This window comes from Aethalodelphis obliquidens, unplaced genomic scaffold (genome assembly GCF_003676395.1).
Source record: "Aethalodelphis obliquidens isolate GAN/ISIS:26980383/991018 unplaced genomic scaffold, ASM367639v1 scaffold18, whole genome shotgun sequence".
Lineage (NCBI taxonomy): Eukaryota > Metazoa > Chordata > Mammalia > Artiodactyla > Delphinidae > Aethalodelphis > Aethalodelphis obliquidens.
Window position 1 is genome coordinate 3089290 of NW_020837962.1, and position 18067 is coordinate 3107356.

Sequence of the window (18067 nt, forward strand, 5' to 3'; positions counted from 1 at the left end):
TCTTTTATCCATTCATCTGTTGATGGACACATAGTTTGCTTCCATGCCCTGACTATTGTAAATAGAGCTGCAATGAACATTGTGGTACATGACTCTTTTTTTTTTTTTTTTTTTTGCGGTACGCAGGCCTCTCACTGCTGTGGCCTCTCCCGCTGCGGAGCACAGGCTCCGGACGCGCAGGCTCAGCGGCCATGGCTCACGGGCCTAGCCGCTCTGCAGCATGTGGGATCTTCCCGGACCGGGACATGAACCCCTGTCCCCTGCATCGGCGGGCGGATTCTCAACCACTGTGCCACCAGGGAAGCCCACATGACTCTTTTTGAACTATGGTTTTCTCCAGGTATGTGCCCAGCAGTGAGATTGCTGGATCATATGGTAGTTCTATTTTTAGTCTTTTAAGGACCCTCCATACTGTTCTCCATAGTGGTTGTATCAGTTTACATCCCCACCAACAGCGCAAGAGGGTTCCCTTTTCTCCACACCCTCTCCAGCATTTATTATTTGTAGACTTTTTGATGATGACTGTTCTGACTGGTGTGAGGTGATACCTCACTGTAGTTTTGATTTGCATTTCGCTGATGATTAGTGATGTTGAGCATCCTTTCATGTGTTTGTTGGCAATCTGTATATCTTCTCTGGAGAAATGTCTATTTAGGTCTTCTGCCCATTTTTGGATTGGGTTGTTTGTTGTTTTGATATTGAGCTGCTTGTAAATTTTTGAGATTAATCCTTTGTCAGTTTCTTCGTTTGCAAATATTTTCTCCCATTCTCAGGATTGTCTTTTTGTCTTGTTTATGGTTTCCTTTGCTGTGCAAAAAGCTTTGAAGTTTCATTAGGTCCCATTTGTTTATTTTTGTTTTTATTTCCATTTCTCTAGGAGGTGGGTCAAAAAGGATCTTGCTGTGATTTATGTCATAGAGTGTTCTGCCTATGTTTTCCTCTAAGAGTTTTATAGTGTCTGGCCTTACATTTAGGTCTTTAATCCATTTTGAGTTTATTTTTGTGTGTGGTATTAGGGAGTGTTCTAATTTCATTCTTTTACACATAGCTGTCCAGTTTTCCCAGCACCACTTATTGAAGAGACTATCTTTTCTCCATTGTATATTCTTGCCTCCTTTATCAAAGATAAGGTGACCTTATGTGTGTGGGTTTATCTCTGGGCTTTCTATCCTGTTCCATTGATCTATATTTCTGAGTTACAAGAAACAGGTTAATAATGTATTATATATATATGAGTTATCCTTGAAAAGATTGTGGATGTCACATATGCTGCCTTCTTATTTATCATATGCTGAATAATATTATGCATTTACTATAATAATATGTGTTGTTCACAGAAGAAACCACTGGAGCCCCCAAGTTACCTAAATGGAAATCCTTGGCCCCCTAATGTTTTTTCCCTTCCCTGCAGGTATCAAAGCTGTGTTCTCAGGCCACTACCACAGAAATGCCGGGGGCACCTACCAGGACCTCGACATGGTGGTATCATCTGCCATTGGATGCCAGCTGGGCAAAGACACCCACGGGCTCCGAGTCGTGGTGGTCACCGCTGAGAAGATCGTCCATCGATACTACAGTTTAGATGAGCTGAGTGAGAAGGGAATAGAAGACGATCTGATGGATTTGTTGAAGAAACAATGATTGCCGATTATGATTTATTCACTTTTCACTTCTACTATTTTTTCATTTTGGAAGAAACAGCAGCTGCACACAACCCCATATTGAAATAAAAAAGTGTACCAGGCAGATTTGTGAATTTATGTCCTTTCGCTTCAATGAGAGAGCTAGGTCCTGTCGTAAATGATATTTAAAATAGAACTGCCCTCCCTATTGCAAAAGAGAGGGGAGGAGCCTGGGTATGAAAGAATAAATGATATTATTAGAATCTCTCTGCATGGGTGATTGAATAAGTTCTCCTAATGATGTGTCTCTCAACTCTGCTCTGAATTAGATGGTTTTCTGGCATCATATGGTAAATGTCAACCTATCGATCTCAGTCACACCCTGATATCCAAGTGTGATCTCTGATGATTCTTTGAACAAAATTCATCTGATTATAGTAAACCGTGGTCACAACTCCCAAAATGCTAGGCAAAACGAAGATCATCTCCTTTCCTTCCTAACAAAACAAATAATTGTGTTCCGTTACCAGAGCCAGAAACTCATCTGGCTGAGGAGCTGAGTAGCCGACATTTACTATTAAAATCTGGGACATCTGTCACGGCCGATGATGAAGCGGATACAAGTCAAAGCTCGAGTTTACCTTCATGGCGGCTAGAAAAGTCATCTTTGCACATAAATCGTCCACATTCAAAAACCTCATTCCGGAGACTAGAACCAAAGCCCTAAAAGGCCGCCTCTGCAGTCATGGGCAGCACGTCTGATTCACTCACGTTCGCATTCGCTGCTGCAGTAACTCCCTCCGCAGGTGGATGTTCTCGTGTGATCGGAATCATCCTCCGTTTATGAGACTCTTAGCTCTGTCTACTTTGACAGAAAACATGGGAATTGATGCAGAGTTCTTCAGAAACCAAGCAGAAATTCCTGTGGGGCAAAAACAGTGCTTTCAGCCACGTTATCTAAATTGGCACCAATTTTGATTAGATGCGCTGGTGCAGGATCCCTTGACCAAGGAGCGTGGATGGGTTAAAATCAGCATTGTCTTTGTTTAATCTACCTCGCTGCTGCTTCTCTGCGGCTCCTGACCACTGCGTAATTTTATCCATGCCGCCTTTTCCAGCAGTCATCCTGGTGGACAGGGAGCCTGGGTACTCGCCATCCTGCCAGGAAAACTTCACAGCGTTATGCAGTAGCATTCAGTCATTCTAACAAAACAAAACAAAAACAAAAAACTGGTTGCAAATGAACTGCAAAGTCCATTAAATTAAAAGACTTTCATGTTAAAAAGCTTCAGTCAGTGTAGCAAAACCATGTGAAATTAAATAGAAAGATAACTGGATATATAAATTCATAAGGAACAAAAGACAAGAAGTTAATTTTACTACAGATCGGTGACACACCATAGCTCATTGTTATGTGGCAAGAAATTAAAAATTTTCAAAATTAGAATGCTCCTGTTTTAGAGTTCTGCTGCATTCTTGCTTCGCATTTGTCTTTCTTTACAACAGATGGGGATAGAAGAGATCAAGAAGGGGAATTCAGTAAGAGGCGTAACGAATAAGCCATGCGTTTGAGGCCTGGGATGTGGTAACTTCAGAATCGGACATGAGCAATGTGAACCAGGACCATCAGTGCGGATGTGGGTCTCCTGGGGGAAATGGGGAGAGTTTAATCACCACGGACTGGAGCTCTCTTTGTCACGTCACCTGTGCAAAATGCTCTAGACTGTGGCACTTGGGTTTGGGGAAGGATATGGGAATAATTAAAAGTAATTGAAATGAAACTTCTAAATCTCCTTCTCCAAAAACCTAATAAGGAAGATAATTGATTCAAGACACAGCAAGAATATGCTACGAATAGGGAATCCTATGAAATTCTCACCATTTTTAAAGTAACCAAACAGCAGTATTCCCCAATGGTGATAGGTTCAGAAAGCAGTTAGGAAATGATAGTGTATCATTCTGATAATAATTACCAATGCGTTCACTTATGAGTCCTTTTTCTTTAAAAAAAAAAAAAAGACATATATTTTTTAAGTGCCTTATACTGGGATAAACAATAAAACACACCATGATCATAAGTGCTATGGTTTCGAATGTTTATTAGGTGCTAAGTACTGTTTTAAGTCCTTTGGCTCAGAGAGGTGGGGCCGCTTGGCCAAGGTCACTCACCTCACCAGTGGAGAGCGAAGGATTGAGATACAAACAGTCCAGCTGTTGAGCCTACGCTCCCTGACATTATCCTCTTTCCCGGAAAACGTTTTTCACAGGTGAGAGGTTCGTACCCGCTCTTGGCAACACGGCACCCAGTTAGCTGGAGGCCCTGGGACTTCATCCCAGCGTTTGTAAAGCCTAGGCAAGGCCCAGAAGCCCCTTCTCTGACACCAGGTTCAGGGTGGCAAAAGCCTGTCCAAGGAGCAGGTCGTTCCAGGCAGAGAATTTTCACTGGAGGAGATTGAAAAGCTGAATTGAACCGTAATGGGCCGCAGGACACAGCTCTGGCCACAACAGTAAACACTTCATCAGATGAAGCTTCCTTCCTTGTTTATAGTTTTTACCCCAGCAGGTAGGAAGCCAGCATCTCTCTCAGGGCAGAGAGGGCCACCTAATGCTCCCCCACTCCAATTAATCATTTTAATTGGGGAAAAAATAAGGGGCTGCTAATGGAGGAAGCTTATTTAAAGTGATCTAGAACTGGACTGTCAGGACTCAAGGGTGGGTTTGTGAGTAGCAGGTGGGGAGATGATCATCTAACTGCATTTGGTTTTTACAATAAGTAAGTTGATCTCAAGTCTTCAGTCATGTTTACCCCCAAGTTGGAGAACAGGGGGAAAAAATGTAGTAAACTTCATGGCACTAACAAACAGAACATTTCATAATATCCTGATTTTTCAGCATTGCTAGTTAGTCAGTCCCTAATAGAGGGTTATGAGGCAAACACTAGTTTTAAGCCTGACTAATGACACTAGGATTGGGAAAAGGATCTAAAAAAGAGTGGACATATATGTATATATATAACTGATTCACTTTGCTGTACAGCAGAAACTAACACAACACTGTAAATCAACTATACTCTGATAAAAATTACAGTATGGAGGTTCCTTAAAAAACTAAAAATAGAACTACCATATGACCCAGCAATCCCACTACTGGGCATATACCCTGAGAAAACCATAATTCAAAAAGAGACATGTACCACAATGTTCATTGAAGCACTATTTACAATAGCCAGGACATGGAAGCAACCTAAATGTCCATCATTGGATGAATGGATAAAGAAGATGTGGCACATATATACAATGGAATATTACACAGCCATAAAAAGAAACGAAATTGAGTTACTTGTAGTGTGGTGGATGGACCTAGAGTCTGTCATACCGAGTGAAGTAAGTCAGAAAGAGAAAAACAAATACCGTATGCTAACAGTTCTATTAAAAGCATATATATATATATGGAATCTAAAAAAAAAAAAGGTACTGATGAACGTAGTTGCAGGGCAGGAATAAGGAGGTAGACATAGAAAATGGACTCGAGGACATGGGGTGGGAGGGCGAAGCTGGGGTGAAGTGAGAGTAGCATTGACATATATGCACTACCCAATGTAAAATAGTTGGCTGATGGGAAGCAGCAGCATAGCACAGGGAGATCAGCTCGGTGCTTTGTGATGACCTAGAGGGGTGGGATAGGGAGGGTGGGAGGGAGACACAAGAGGGAGGGGATATGGGGACATGTGTATGCATATGGCTGATAAGCCTTGTGCAACAGAAACTAACACAGTATAGTGAAGCAATTATACTCCAGTAAAGATCTATTAAAAACACAAAAGGTACATGCACCCCTGTGTTCATAGCAGCACTATAAAAAATAAACAAAAAAAACACTAGGACCATTTACCTTATGTACCTGCAAAAGATACTGAGTTACATATAACTGTAGAATCTATATACACATAATACAGTTTAATATTATAGTCTGTCTTCTAATGTGAAATCTTTTGAGAAAAGGTAGCAAAAACATCATTTGCACTTACTTGAACTCTTAATACTTATTCCCCAAGTAGTGTCTAAAACAGTTTTGTGCAGTCATGAAATTAAGTAACAATATAGTATTGAGCTAAGGGGAAAAAAGATTTAGGAATAAATTGTCAAGGCAAGTTCTGTTAAAAGCTCTCTGTAATAGACACCAGGGATTTCTTGTTCAGATAACCTTAGCAGTTCTGGTTGCACATGCAAGAGATAGTACTTGACAGGTAATCCTGGTTTTTTAATAATTTCATAAAATGCTGTCTTACACCATTGGAGAGCTCTTAGGTGTGTTTATATGTAGGCACAATGGAGGGTTTTTTTCTTGGAATAATAAATGATTTCTAGCATCTTTCTAGAAAACATTTTACTGACTAAATTATCTTTTGCCTTCAATGGATTTTATTTCTTTTTCTTATTTTAATGTTAGTGACTATACCCATACACACACATATATACAGATTGGTTTTTTTCTCTAGATAACACCTAAAACAACAATGTAAGTAAAAAACCTATGTAAATAAATTGTATTGAATGTGAATATTCACAAGTTACCTTTTATTATTCTGTTCTGATATTTGTCTTTAAAAAGTAATTTTCTTCATTAATAGGGCTTTGCATCTCACTTACAACAAAGTCCAGACTCCTTCCTACGACTTCCCAGGCCCCTCCCACTCTGCCCCAGCCCCGCCCGTATCTCTCAGCGTCGGCTCTGCCACCCTGCCCTTGCTGACCGTCCCACTGCCCTGTGCACTTCCTGTTTCCTCTGATGGGAATTGGCTTCCTATTATTTTGACCTCAGCTCAGAAGTCCTCAGAGTATCCTTCCTTCCCCACCTGTCTGCGGTTATGTTCCTCAGCCCCAGGCATCACCTCCCCACTCCCTTGTTTACTTTCTTCATAGCACGTCACTAAGAAATTCGCTTGTTTTTCTTGATCTTTATATCCCCCCCGCCACGCCCAGCCCCGAATGCAAGCTTCGGAACAGCAGGGACCTTGTCTGTCTCATCCGCCATTCTTCCCAATGCCTAGAACCCTGCCTGGGACAGAGGAGCTGCTCAATGAATACTTATACCATGAATGTGGAATAAATAAGTAAAGATAGATAGCAATACTAATTATCAACATTAACACAATACAGGGAAGGGAAAGAGGCCACATTCCTAAGCCTTGTGGTAGTTCTTTGGGAATCGTCCTCAAAGTTAGGTATTGTCAACAGGTCAGTAAATAACAGCAGCAGTGTTATCTTTGGTTCTCCACTCCCAGTGAAGAAATTGGGGATAAAGAGAGAAGTGTTCTTGACTCTTAGTAATTCTAAGCCCTGCTCGCTGAATGAATGCTGTGCCAGTAACCAACGCAGGTGAGCCCAGAGAAGGGACTGATTTTAGACTAAAGGTTGTATGGGAATATATGAAGGAGATGGCTGGAAATACAAGTGTGGGACTCAGAAGTGAACAATACACCTTGGAAGTGATACCCAGAGAGACTATGTGAATGAATGAGATTCCTGAGAAAATTTAGCAGCACTGGAAGAGACCTAAGGACAGAACCTTAAAACAGACCTTTAGGGAACATCTTCGTTTCAGCACGAGAAGAGAAAGATGGAAGCCACGGAAGGAGTGAAGGGGAATCTTTCTGAAAAGTTGAGACTGGTGCACACTGAGTAAACAGAAAAAGGAATGGGCTCCACTTGGAGCTGAGTGCTTTTCCCCTGCAGACCAGCACTGCTGCAGATAACTATAGACTCAAAAAGCCTACTTGGTGATTTGGAGAGTGAACAAAAACCAGGAGCTCAAAACTTCCCCTCTCCCTGTTCCACTTTGTCCTGAGAGCAAACCACAGTTGTAGAGCAACACAACTGGGATGGATAAAGTGTTTCCCCAAAACCCACCATCTCTTTGCCCAGAGAAGCCAGGGAAGAAGCCCAGGTCACTGGAGAGTGAGGAATCCCAGAGAGGTGGGAATGGAAATCCCCTGATTTTCTATGTGAACTTCACACAAATCTCTGGCTTACCTCTAAGTGTACATGAGCAGGATAGAGCAGCAAAAGCTTAAAGAATGGAACTGAGATTTGAACTACTGCTTAAGGCAAGCAACAGAGAACTTACAACTTAAGTAATCAAGTTAACTTCCTGCTAAAGCAAAAACCTCAACATTCAGGGGAATATAACAGAATTCCAATTCTCCACAATATGACGTGCACGATTCCCAGGATACAACCCAAATCACTTGATGTACAAAAAAAACAAAACAAGAAAATTTGATTCACTCACAAAGGAAAAGGCAGTCAACCTCAAGATACCCCAGATGTTGGAATTATCACACTAGGGTAGTAAAGCAGCTATGATAACAATGCTCAATGAAATAAAGTTAAAAAACATGCTTTAAATGAATGAATATAAAGGATATCTCACATGAGAAATAGAATGTATAAAAATAATCAAATGGATGGGCTTCCTTGGTAGTGCAGTGGTTGAGAGTCCGCCTGCCGATGCAGGGGACGCGGGTTCGTGCCCCGGTCCAGGAAGATCCCACACGCCGCAGAGCGGCTGGGCCCGTGAGCCATGGCCGCTGAGCCTGCGTGTCCAGAGCCTGTGCTCCGCAACGGGAGAGGCCGCAGCAGTGGGAGGCCCGCGTACCGCAAAAAAAAAAAAAACACAAAATAATAATAACAATCAAATGGAAATTTCAGAACTGAAAAAATACAATATCTGAAATTGAAGAATTCCCTGGATGGGTTTAATATCACAGTGGGGATGGGTGAACATGAAGATAGATGAATAGACACCAACCAGTTTAAAGAGAAAGAGAAAAAGGGTTGGAAAAAATTAAGCCTCAGGGGCCTGTGGGACAATGTCAAAATGTCTAATATACAGCTAATATGAGTCCCCCAAAAGAAAGGAATCATGGAGCAGAAAATTATGTGGAGAAACTAAAGCCAACAACTTCCCATATTTGGTAAAAGACAAAAGTTTACAAATTCCAGCTGCTCAGCAAACACAGAAAACATGAGCCATAAAATATTGCCATATTGGACTTTATAAAAGCTTCTGCTCTTCAAAAGACATCGCTAAGAAAATGGTAGGCAAGCCACAGGTGGGAAGGATATATTGACAACACATTTATCACATAAAAGGCTTGTGTCCAGAGTATGTAAAGAACTCTTACAGCTCAATTTTTAAAACGCTAATGAAAAAGCTGGGGAAAATATTTGAACAGACACTTAGCAAAAGAAAATACATGAATGGCCAACAAACACATGAAAAATGCTCATCATCACAGCCAACATGCAAGCACAAATTAAAACTACAATGAGATGCCATCTGTCACTCACCCAAATGGAAAAGATTAATACCAAATGTTAGTGAGAATTCGGTACAACTCTGTGATATTGCGATTCATAATAAGAAATATGGATTTGGTCTCATCCCTGTCCCTGGCAGAGTTCTTAAAACCCTTGGAATTTCCTAAACGCTAAGAGAGATGAGGATGCCTTTTGTTATTCCTAAGAAACCCCTTTCTGCCACACCTGAATTTAGGTTAATGGGAGCAGACTAGAGGGTTGGAACTTTCAGGCCCATTGCCCATCCTCAGGGGAGGGCCAAGAGGCTGGAAATTGAATTAATCACCAGCAAATGATGATTTAAGCAATCATGCCATGTAACAAAGTTTCCATAAAAACCCGAAGGATGGATTCCTGGAGCTTCCAGGGTGATGGTGCTGGAAGTGGCACATCTGGAGAGAGCATGGACGCTCTGCCCCTTCCCACACACACCATGCCCTGTGCATCTCTCATCCAAGTACTAACCAGCCTGACCTTTTGTAAATTCCAAGATCAGATGAGATTAGGCGGGTTCAGGGTAGTATAGCTGTAGATTGCCCTATGCATCTCTTCATCTGGCTGTTCCTGAGTTATATCCTTTTGTAATAAACCGATGATCTAGTAAGTAAAATGTTTCCCTGAGTTCTGTGAGCTCTCTAGCAAATTCATTTAACCCTACAAGGGCATTGTGGGAACCTCCACTTTAGAGCTGAGGAGTCAGAAGCACACATGACAACCTGGACTTGCATCTAAAGTGGGGCATGGGGCAGTCTTGTGGGACTGAACCCTTAACCTTTGGGATCTGATGTGATCTCTAGGTAGATAATCTCAGAGTTGAGGTACATTGTAGTACACCCAGCCCGTGTTGCAGAATTGCTTGGTGTGGGGAAAAGAAACCCACACGTATGGTGAGCCTAAATACCAGAAGTGAAGTATTCCGTGAATGGTGAGTAAAGAAAAACCAGCCTTTTTCCTGTCCACTAACTCATATACATTCTTGGCAAGAATATTAAATGGTACAACCATGTTAGAAAAGAGTTTGACAGTTTCTTAAAAATGAAAGTCCACCATGTGACCCAGCAGTTCCACTCCTAGGTATTGACCCAGGAAGAATGTAGGCTATTTCCACCAAAAATTTGTCCATAGCAGCTTATTTGTAATAATAACCCCAAACTAGAAACAACCCAAATGTCCCTCAATAACTGAATGAATGAGTAAAATGTGGTACATTCCTACGATGGGATACTATTCAGCATTAAAAGGGAACTGAAGTCGGTGGTTTTGAGATGTTCCATCAGCTCAACCTGTCAGGTCTGTATGTCGAGGATGCCGTCGTGACTCCTATTGACAAGGTGGCTGCCCAGCTCCAAGCATCACATCCTTATAGAACTGTGTTCAAAGACAGGAAGACAGGGCTGGTGGGGTGGGTCTTTACCTACAGAGTTGCTTTTTTCTATCTGAGAGGAAAGTGTCTCCTGGAGACCCCAACAAAGTCTCCATAGGTCCCCTTGGCCAGAACCAGAAATGCCAACAATACAACCCAACAGCCGTCACTGATCACAAAAAATACGGGGAGGATAAGGACCGTTGGTGACTATGAACGCTCGCCTCACTGAGTACATGGATGCCACACCACAAATTGCTGAAAAAATGAATAGTGAGAAAGAAAAGGGAATCCACAAAGACCAGTTATTCCAGGGATCTCGGGAGGGGAGTAGACTGAGAGCAAAGTGGAGAAAGCGTGAGCTGAGCATGTTAACAGAGGAAGCAGCAGTCAAGAGAAGGAGGGTGAAGACGGACATGGGAAAGGAAATTACTGGTGGAACAGGGATATTCATTGGAAGAGGAGCACAGCCTTGGCCGTGAGACAGGAGGGAGGAGGATGGAGAGGGTGGTGACCCTAAGAGTGGAGGAGCCTTGGGGTTGGTTGGTTGATGGACTGGTTGGTTGGTTGATTGACAGGCATATTCTGTGCCCCGAGAATGCGTTTCTCGGAGGTGCTCTGTGCTTGTGCTTCACTGTGAAGAGGTGAGACTTTCTGGATTTATGCTCAGTTCACCTCTCTGTCTTGTCGGGCAAGGACCACCGTCTGCATAGACTGGTGACCATCTGGCTTTCACAGGATCTCTGCCCTGGGTAGATCCTATGGGATGTGTTTTAGACATTGAAGGAGAGCACATTCAGGGTGTGGCTTACTCCCGGGCCTATCAAAGTCTCCCCTTGGGCTCTGAAGATGTTCTTTCAAGATTTCATGGAGAAATTCATCCATTTCATCTCTTATAGAATGTCTTCGAAAGACCGGATTTGCTTTTTGTGGAAACTACCAAACTGGAACATTGTATCCCTAAACCACCTATTTTCGCTGTCACAGATTACCTGAAAAGCCATGTAAATGACATTGTACGGTACTTACCATGTAGACCTGCACCTTGCTGGTCTCCCTTGTTTGTCAGAAAAGATCATGAGCCCCTGGGGACAGGACGGCCTCTTGTTGTCCGCTGAGTGGAGAGCAGTGAGACAATTTAAATATTGATGTTTCCTGCATCCCGGGCAGCCCTCTCTGCTCCCTTCTGTCCTTGGGAAGCATAAGCACCAATAGCATCAGTTGCCACTTTTGTGATGACAATTCCCACATAAGCCATTTCTAAGATGAGACGACTTCTAAGCCCATGTCACATCCTCCAAATGCCAAGCATAACAGAGACCCAGAGAGGGCTCAGGCACGCCATCTCCAGAACTGAATCCATCTCCTTTCTGAAACCACTTTCTCTTCTGTTGTTCCCTGTTTTGACAGGCGCCAACACCCCCACCCCCCACCCCCACCCTCTGCCGTGAATCAGGAACCCAGCTTCTCCCTCTGCATCTGCCCTGTGTCCAATCTCTCACGACTCCTAACACCCCAGTGCCCCCCCAGATCCTCGGCGCAGTGGTTGACAGCCCCGAAGGCAGACTTTGAACCCAAATCCCGTCTGGGCCACTAGTGGTTGCCCAACTTTGGGTGTTTTAAGCCCCTGCAAACCTTCACATCCTTATCTGTAGGATAATAATGGTATGTGGGTGAGGATTAAGTGAAACAGTGCATGTCAAGCTCGTTGGCAGGCACACAGTGGGCATTCAGTGAATGGCATCCCCATAGCCACGGCTTCCATCCAGGTCACTGAACCATTGCCGCAGCCTCCCAGCCCATCTCCCTGCCTCCAGTATGTCTTTCCAGGCCAGGGAGGAAAACGTGTTAATGGGACAGAGTCAGCGCATCTGGGCTTGAGTCCTGGCTCTGCTACTCACTCTCTGTGGCCTTGGGCGCGTAAGGTCCTATTTGGGGAACTTAGTTCCTTTATCTTTAAAATGGGTACAATATAATACCTTCCCCATAAAGATGAAATTAGCTTATTCTTTAATGTGTTAGCCTGTTAGATACAGAATGTGCGCCTGTAGAGAGTAACCATGCTAACCATCATCAAACTTCACAGTTTGACTCCCCACCCCGACCCCAGCACACAGCCCAGTAGTGCATCACGAAGGGCCCACACCACCCCAACCCCTCCTGTGCTGAGCCTCCTAGAGTGACTGCTTAAAAATAGATTTATAGGGGCTTCCCTGGTGGCGCAGTGGTTAAGAATCCGCCTGCCAGTGCAGGGGACACGGGTCCAATCCCTGGTCCGGGAAGATCCCACATGCTGTGGAACAACTAAGCCCGTGTGCCACAACTACTGAGCTGCGCTGTAGAGCACTTGAACCACAATTAGTGAAGCCCACACGCCTAGAGCCCGTGCTCTGCAACAAGAGAAGCCACCGCAATGAGAAGCCTGCGCACAGCAACGAACAGTAGCCCCCTCTCACTGCAACTAGAGACGGCCCGCGCGCAGCAACAAAGACCCAACGCAGCCAAAAATAAACCAATAAAATAAATAAATTTTAAAAGTAATAATAAATAAAATAAAAATAGATTTATATTCCTGAATTCCCAGGATAACATCGTTGGTGATCATTACATCAGGCAGTGAGGATGGGCATGGCACTGGGGAAGGGCAGAGGGAAGGCAAGAGCAATGACTAGCAGAGCAGCAGTCGGTGTTTTTACAATTCAGCCTCGAAAGGAAAAAAGAAAGCGCCCTCTGGTCGGTGGGGGAGGGGGGAGCCGAGGCAGGGGGACGCCAGCTAAGTGGCCCGTCACTCTTCTAACACTCTTCTAATCGCTTCATGTGCCTGAGCTCACTGAATGCTGGAAACAACCCCTCTAAAGTAAGTACTTTTATTATCCCCATTTTACAGAAAAGGAAGTGAAAGCACAGAAACGTTAAGGAACTTGCCCAGGATCACACAGCTCATAAGTGGCGGAGCTGGGAACCCAAACCCAGCCGTGTGTTTCCGGAACCCATGACCCCTACACTGTCCCAGGTCTCAAAGTGGTCCTCCGGGGGCTGGCAGGGGGGGCAAGCCTCCAGCCCCCTGCAGTGGAAGGAGGACCGTGTTACCAAACAGGACCCCAGCCTGTCCTCGGACGTGCAAGTCCTTCTGCTTATCTTGGAGTCAGCCTGGAAAGCAAATTCTTCCCATGCTAAAAGTATGTCTCCTCTGACACATGGAACCAAGTTTATCCATTTAACTGTTTGATTTAGTTAGGTATTTTTTTCCTCTCTCCAACAAATTCTAGCAATAAGGTCACACATTCCCCCAAAGATCTCCAGCAGAGGGGGTTTCTGGGCCAACCCCACTCGCCTATGGAGACACTGCAGCTCCGGGCGCAGATGAAAGTTTCATTAGCTTTATTCACTTCTCCCGCCGTAATTGGCCAGCACAGTCTAAATGCTGATGTCACGACTAATTAGTGGCGGCCTCTGCCCTCCTGGCCGCAGTTTCCCATCTGGCTTGTTTGTGTGCAGGGAGCAACGTCTTTATGAACTAGCTCTCCTATGGAGATGCTCTAATTATCATTGAAGAAAACAAGCTTTTTGATGTTGTGTAGACAGTTCAGCATCATCTCCCCAACAGGGCTGCTAATTGTAACACCCTTTCAGTGCATGATGTGTTTTTCTGAAGGTGATAACACCAGATCCTGGAGAACTAGAAATTAGGAGCTCATCTCTGCTTCTCTGTCCTGGACACCTCACCGATCTTGGCTCAGGTTGGGTCCTTCACGGGCTCTAACACCAATTGTCTGCTTTGGGGTGAATTTTGCCAAGCATCAGAAATTCGGATCAAACCACCAATGCAATCATCGTGCCCCTGGGTACCATTTATCGTCATGAAATTGAACCCAGCAGAAAGGAAACCCATCCAACACCTAAAGGATTAGAGCATATACAAATAGTAATTGATACTGATAAATTTCACAATGTGCTTTTCTCTGAAAAGGAAAAAGAGCAGGGGACTCATTTGAATTCCCCTGTGGCAGGGTTCCATTGAGTTTTGAAGGAGTAAGGATTTTTATCAAAGTTAACTACAGTCTGAGAACATCAGTCTGGCAATAGCACTGTCTGCTAGACAGCAGTGGGTAGATATGGAATAAAGCAAATACAGCAAAACTTTAATGGTAGAACCTAGGTGGTGGGTATATTCATGTTCACTGCAAGACCTTTACAACATTTCATTATATTTGAAAATTTTTTTTATTGGAGTATAATTTCTTTACAATGTTGTGTTAGTTTCTGCCGCACAGTGAAGTGAATCAGCCATACACATACCCACACGCCCTCCTTCTTGGACCTCACCCTCCATCCCCCACATCTAGGTCATCACAGAGCACTGAGCTGAGTTCCCTGTGCTATACAGCAGGTTCCCACTAGCTATCTGTTTTACACATGGTAGTGTATTTATGTCAATCCTAATCTCCCAGTTCATCCCACCCTCCTCTACCCCCCGGGTCCACATGTCCATTCTCTATGTCTGCCTTTGTATTCCTACCCTGCAGATAGGTTCATCTGTACCATTTTTCTAGATTCCACATATATGCATTAATATACGGTATTTGTTTTTCTCTTTCTGACTTACTTCACCCTGTATGACAGACTCTAGGTCCATCCACGTCTCTACAAATGACCCAATTTCATTTCTTTTTATGGTTGATTAATATTCATTGCAGCAGTATTTATAATAGCCGGGACATGGAAACAACCTAAATGTCCATCGACAGATGAATGGATAAAGAAGATATATTTGAAAATTTTTCATTTAAAAATATTGAGAAAAAAGGTATCAGAACCCAAATCTCTTTCACCCCATTAAGGAACTTAACAGCTATCAGAAAGCATTTGCTAGACAGCAGGCTCTGGGCTCTGACTTTACATACACATCCTATTTCATTTTCATAAGAACCTTATGAAGCCATTGCTCTTATACTCAGCTTACAGGTGCAGAAACCGAGGCTTTAGATGATAACTTGTCCAGAGTCTGCAGATGGTGGATGTCAGAGCAAATATTTAAAGTCCAGTTTTCTCCCCATTCTGTTCTTCTGCCCACAACAAGAATGGGAACTGGCTGCACTGGAAGGTCACCACCTGCCTCGCTGTCTTAGTTTTGGCTGCTGTAACCAATTAACACCGACTGGGTGGCTTAAACAACAGACATTTAGTTCTCATAGTTCTGGAGGCTGGAAAGTCTAAGATCAAGGTGCTGGCAGATCTGGTGTCTGATGAGGGACCGCTTGCTAGTTTGTGGATGGCTACCTTTTCGTTGTGTCCTCACATGGCAGAGAGCAGAGAAAGGAAGCAGGCTCTCTCCTATCTCTTTATAAGGGCACTAATCCCAATCATGAGGGCTCCACCCTAGTGATCTAATCACCTCCCAATGGCCCCATCATCAAATACCATCACCTTGGGGGTTAGGACTTCAACATAGGGATTTGCAAGGGTGGCGGAGACACAAACATTCAGTCCACAGCACTCACCTGTAACATTCATCTAGGCCAGTTGTTCTTAGCCTTCCTTTCGAGAATTTGATGCCATGTAGAATCCCTCCATCTTCCAAGGCACATCTGTACATCATTTTACACACAAGACTAATGGGTTCATGGCCTCCCTGAGGCCCGTCCATGGGCCTGAGAAGCCCCAAACCCCTTTGCTCATGACTGAATTCCCTCTACTCCACCACACATCTCTGTGTTCCAAACTTCCCCACCCTTGCTCCGTTTCCCCTTCCTACTCATCAAATCCCCCTGGAATGTAAGTTCCCTGAGGACAGGACACTGTCCCCTTCTCCACTGTATCTCCTTTGCCTAGACCAGCACCTGCCCAGAGTAGGTGCTCAAGAAGTGTTTGTTGATTGAAAAATTCCAAAAAATATTTGTTGAGCCTTCCTACAGACTCTGGAGATAGAGTGGTGAGTAGTCACAGCCGTGGTCTCCATGCTCACAGAACTATCAGAATGTGTTAGTAATTTACTGCTGTGTAACAAATCACCCCAAAACTTACCAGCTCAAAGCAATAAACATTTATTATCTCACATTTTCTGAAGGTTGGGGATATAGGAGCAGCTCTGCTGAGTGGTTCTTTTTCTTCTTTTAATATTTATTTATTTTATTTTTGGCTGCATCGGGTCTTAGTTGCAGCACGTGGGATCTTTTTGTTGCTGCACACGGGCTCTTAGTTGCGGTGTGCAGGCTTCTCTCTACTTGTGGCATATGGGCTCCTCTCCAGTTGTGGTGTGCAGGCTCCAGAGTGCGTGGGCTCAGTAGTTGTGGCGTGTGGGCTTAGTTGCCCCGTGGCATGTGGGATCTTAGTTCCTTGTCCAGGGATTGAAACCTTGTCCCCTGCATTGGAAGGTGGATTCTTAACCACTGGACCACCAGGGAAGTCCCCTGCTGAGTGGTTCTGGCTCAGTCTGTCATGAGGTTGTTGTCAAGCTGTTGTCTGGGACAGCAATTATCTGAAAGCTGTGGAATTTACTTCCAAGCTCACTCATGTGGCTCTTGGCAGGCCTCAACTTTTTTTTACAAATTTATTTATTTATTTTAAAATTTTTGGCTGCACTGGATCTTCGTTGCTACGCATGGGCTTTCTCTAGTTGCGGCAAGTGGGGGCTACTCTTGGTTGTGGTGCATGGGCTTCTCATTGCAGTGGCTTCTATTGTTGCGGAGCCTGGGCTCTAGGCATGTGGGCTTCAGTAGCTGTGGCACACGGGCTTCAGTAGCTGTGGCTCGCGGACTCTAGAGCGCAGACTCAGTAGCTGTGGTGCATGGGCTTAGCTACTCCGTAGCATGTGGGATCTTCCCGGACGAGGGCTCGAACCTATGTCCCCTGCATTGGCAGGCGGATTCTTAGCCACTGCACCACCAGGGAAGCACCAGGCCTCAACTTTTTGCTGGCTGTTGATCAGAGGCCCTAGTCCTCAACACATGGGTCTCTCCATAGGCTGTCTGGAGGGTCCTTTTGACAGGGTGGCTGGCACCCCCCAAAGTAAGTGACCCAAGAGAAAGAGAATCCCCAAGAGGGAAGCCTTAGTCTTTTAAAACCTAATCTTGAAGGTGGCCTACCATCACTTCTGCCATATGCTATTGGTCACAGAATCCAATCCTGGTACCTTTCGGGAATAGACCCCACAAGGTGTGAATACCAGGAAGTTGAGAGTATTGGAGGCTGTCTTGGAGGCTGGCCACCACAGTCGTGGTGACAGTAATCAAATATCACACTAATGAATATACAATTGAAAACTGAGGTGTGTGCTCTGAAAGTACAGACCCTGGTTTTGTGAAAGGAATAACATGAGGTCTAACTCAGACATAGGTGGGGGTCAGGGGTGGCACTTGGACAACGGCCTCTGGGATGGCAGGAGATGATTAGTAAGAGAAATGGAGAAAGGAAACAGGTGCCTCAGACCATTCATTCTCCATCTTGGCTGCTCACTGGAGTCATCTTAGGAGATGTTAAAAATACTGATGCCAAGAATGTAGCTCCAAAGACTCTAAAAGGTCTTTGGAAGTGAAGCCTGGGCATCGGGATTTTTTTTTTAACTTTCCATATCGATTGTAATGTTCAGCCACGTTTGAGAACCCCTGTTCTAGGATAGGGGACCTGAAAGGCTGGGATGGCTGGAGGACAGAGAGGAAGTGACATAGGAGAGGTGGGCAGATGCTGGACCACGTGGGGCCTCCGAGAACACGTTAGGGAGG

General features: G+C 44.3%; 1 protein-coding gene across 2 annotated transcripts in view; it reads left to right on the plus strand.

Annotated features, from left to right (window-relative positions):
- The window catches only part of CPPED1 (calcineurin like phosphoesterase domain containing 1), a 114454-nt gene extending 112565 nt beyond the window's left edge, over positions 1–1889 (plus strand). Inside the window, exon 3 of one of the 2 annotated variants that reach the window (XM_027117358.1) lies at positions 1412–1744. In XM_027117358.1, coding sequence (XP_026973159.1) covers positions 1412–1641 — 230 coding nt within the window. In that variant the 3' untranslated portion in view covers positions 1642–1744. Of the gene's footprint in view, positions 1–1411 lie in introns of both variants that reach the window. The other variant, XM_027117354.1, reaches the window with a different exon arrangement.
- The last annotated feature ends 16178 nt before the right edge of the window (positions 1890–18067 follow it).